At 37.9% G+C, this 2,835-nt stretch overlaps 1 protein-coding gene across 1 annotated transcript in view; it reads left to right on the top strand.

Moving 5' to 3' along the window:
• LOC108791588 (25-hydroxyvitamin D-1 alpha hydroxylase, mitochondrial) overlaps positions 1-2,835 on the top strand; it is a 9,186-nt gene that overhangs the window by 601 nt on the left and 5,750 nt on the right. Inside the window, exons 2-3 of the mRNA XM_018562114.1 lie at positions 1,087-1,277; positions 2,040-2,236. Coding sequence (XP_018417616.1) covers positions 1,087-1,277; positions 2,040-2,236 — 388 coding nt within the window. The remainder of the gene's footprint in view (positions 1-1,086; positions 1,278-2,039; positions 2,237-2,835) is intronic.

Here is a 2,835-nt window from a genome sequence, read left to right on the forward strand (position 1 = left end):
CATTGTTGTTGTTAATAATAATAATAATATTATTATTATACAGTATTTATATAGCGCCAACAGTTTGCTCAGTGCTTTCATTAATAATAATAATAAAAATAATAATAGTACTTTTATGATTAATATCACTATTATTACTAATATTGGTATCTTCTTCTTATTATTATTATTATCATCATCATCATTATTATAAATTCCATATACATAGTATATACAATTTAATCACCCTGTGCTGATGATTTAGTAGTTCAGTTTTATGATTTTTAAACAAACATTTTACTTTAATATTTAATTGTGCTTATTAAAAACTCTGCATGTTCAGTCTGAACTTCTGCCTACTTACAAAATGCTTGTTTCCTGTATGAAAGGAAGGCAGGTGATCTGTATGACTGATCCTCTTTCCTATAATGGTAATATCCCATGCTCTTTATCTGATATCCTGGGGTTGGGATTAGCATTCTTCTATAGTTAGTGTACTGGCAGAATTTGAGGAGTTTCCAAAATTGCTTTGCTCCTGCTAGAGCCTTCACTCTGCTCGGAAAAATAAGAAGGGAACCAGGCTGCTGTTTGAAACCCCAGGCTAAGGCTAGCCTGTTTTACTCTATGTAATATAAATGCTGAGTCACCTTATTTCCTCTCTTACTAATTTCCTTTCACATAACTCGAGGAGCCTCATTTGGAACATGCATCACTACTTTCCTGACCACAAAATGGCGTAATGCTTTTCAGCACCACATTGGGTGGACAAGGATGACCACTCAGGTCACATACTCATACAGAGCTCACTCCACATCAGAGTGGCATTTCTATATACCAAATAATCCTTGGGTGGTTCAAGACACTGTTTCTCTCTTCATACAAGACATGCAAGAATTTTACATCCATACAGTATTGACAATGTAAAAAGAAAACCATGTAAAGTCTATGCAAGTTAACATTTACTTTCCCAAAAAAGCTAGAAGTCTATTCTCTCAAAATGTAGACAGTAATGTAATATATGTATATGAGAGAGCGAGGCCCCACGAATTAGTGTGACATAATTCTGTAAAATGAAATAATAATGGCTATTTCTATGTGTATCCTCAGTTGCAAGGAAAAGCCAAGTATGGTCCGGTGTGGAAGGCAAGTTTTGGTCCAATCCTTACTGTTCATGTGGCGGATCCGGCACTGATTGAACAGGTCTTACGACAGGAAGGAAAACACCCCATTCGCTCTGATCTCTCCTCCTGGAAAGACTACAGGGAGTACAGGGGACACTCATATGGTCTGCTCACTGCGTAAGTATCCTGTAAAAACTTCTACTTATGACCGCAGTACTGATATAAGTGCTATGGTGCACAAGGTCATTTCTAAAACTAGGAAAAAAACTCAAGTTGTTCCTTTATGAACCATTTAGTGTTTCATTTTTGTAGAAACTAACAAGTACTGGGTATAACAAAGAACAGATTTTCACTTTCCTTTATATAACCCGGGTCCACTGGTTTACTTATAATGAGAAGGCATACAGTTCTATCTGATAGCATTGCGCCTCTCAACCATACACTATCAGGGCACTGTTGCAAAAATTACATATACCTGCTGGGGAACACTCAGTGATATCACCATAATTAGTTCATCAATATAACTCCAGGAAAACAGATAAAACCCAATTAGAATATGTGAATGTGAATTGTGTTACCAGCCAAGGCATTTGTAATATTGTCCCACCAGCCAGGTCTTACTGCATACTATACTACAGTCAAGCAGTAAAGCCTGATAAGTGACTTTTACTGGATAAAGAAGGAGCAGCAGCACCCGTGTACTACCCTCCTGTAAGCATGTTCAGTGTGTTAGACTAACGGCACTGTGTCAAGCAATGGACCCTGATTGGCTCAGAATGCTACTCCCCCCTCTGCCAGTCTATACACTACTGTGTGGGGATTACAGATGGCTACTATCATGTACTTATGTTAGTTGTATGCTGTAAGTTGTAACATGATCTATGCGTTTTGTATAGGAATGTCATTAAATATTACTTTCTGGTCATATAATGTTTGCAGAGAGGGAGAAGAATGGCAGCAGTTCCGCAGTATTCTCGGGAAACACATGATGAAACCAAAGGAGGTGGAAGCATACAGTGATGTACTAAGCGATGTGGTTGGGGACCTTATAAAGAAGTTAAATCACCAGCGGAAACAAAATCCAAATAATGTTGTCAAGGACATTTCCAGCGAGTTCTACCGGTTTGGCTTAGAAGGTAATAAAAGTGCCGTTTTTGTACATAGTTCAACGTGTTATTTGCTAAATAACCCACTAAACAGATTCAGTGATCCTATAAAACTTGAACTTGTAGCAATTAACTGATTATCAAAGTAAAATATGTTCATCAATTATGCCTGTGTCTAGATAATTGTTACAATATAGGAATATATTCACCCACTCACTGCTCCAATGTACTTTAGTGTCCAGATAATTGTTACAATGTAGGAATTAATTAATTCAATGCTTTCAAGTGCTGCAGTGTTCAGAGCTGTGTTGTGCGGTCTGACTCCATGTAGCTAATGTGAAGCTGATAGGCTGCTCTATGAAAAGATGTAAGAGATTTAAATACAAGGTACCAAACTCCTGATTTCCCACTACCGATTCCACTTCAAGAGCAATATAATTTTTACACATAATAACCTCTAGTGCAGCCATTCTCAACCAAGGTTCTTCCAGAGGTTGCAAGGGGTTCATTGAAGAGTGGCAGATTGACCTTCAACCTGATGGTGCCTGCATAGTTCCAGAATCCAGAAGTCTTTGGCCAGAGCCAGCGGCCTGACACCATTGATCTTTTTAGCTGTCAGTAACAATGCA

This window comes from Nanorana parkeri, unplaced genomic scaffold (assembly GCF_000935625.1).
Source record: "Nanorana parkeri isolate BGI_ZX_2015 unplaced genomic scaffold, ASM93562v1 scaffold561, whole genome shotgun sequence".
Taxonomy (NCBI): Eukaryota; Metazoa; Chordata; class Amphibia; order Anura; family Dicroglossidae; genus Nanorana; species Nanorana parkeri.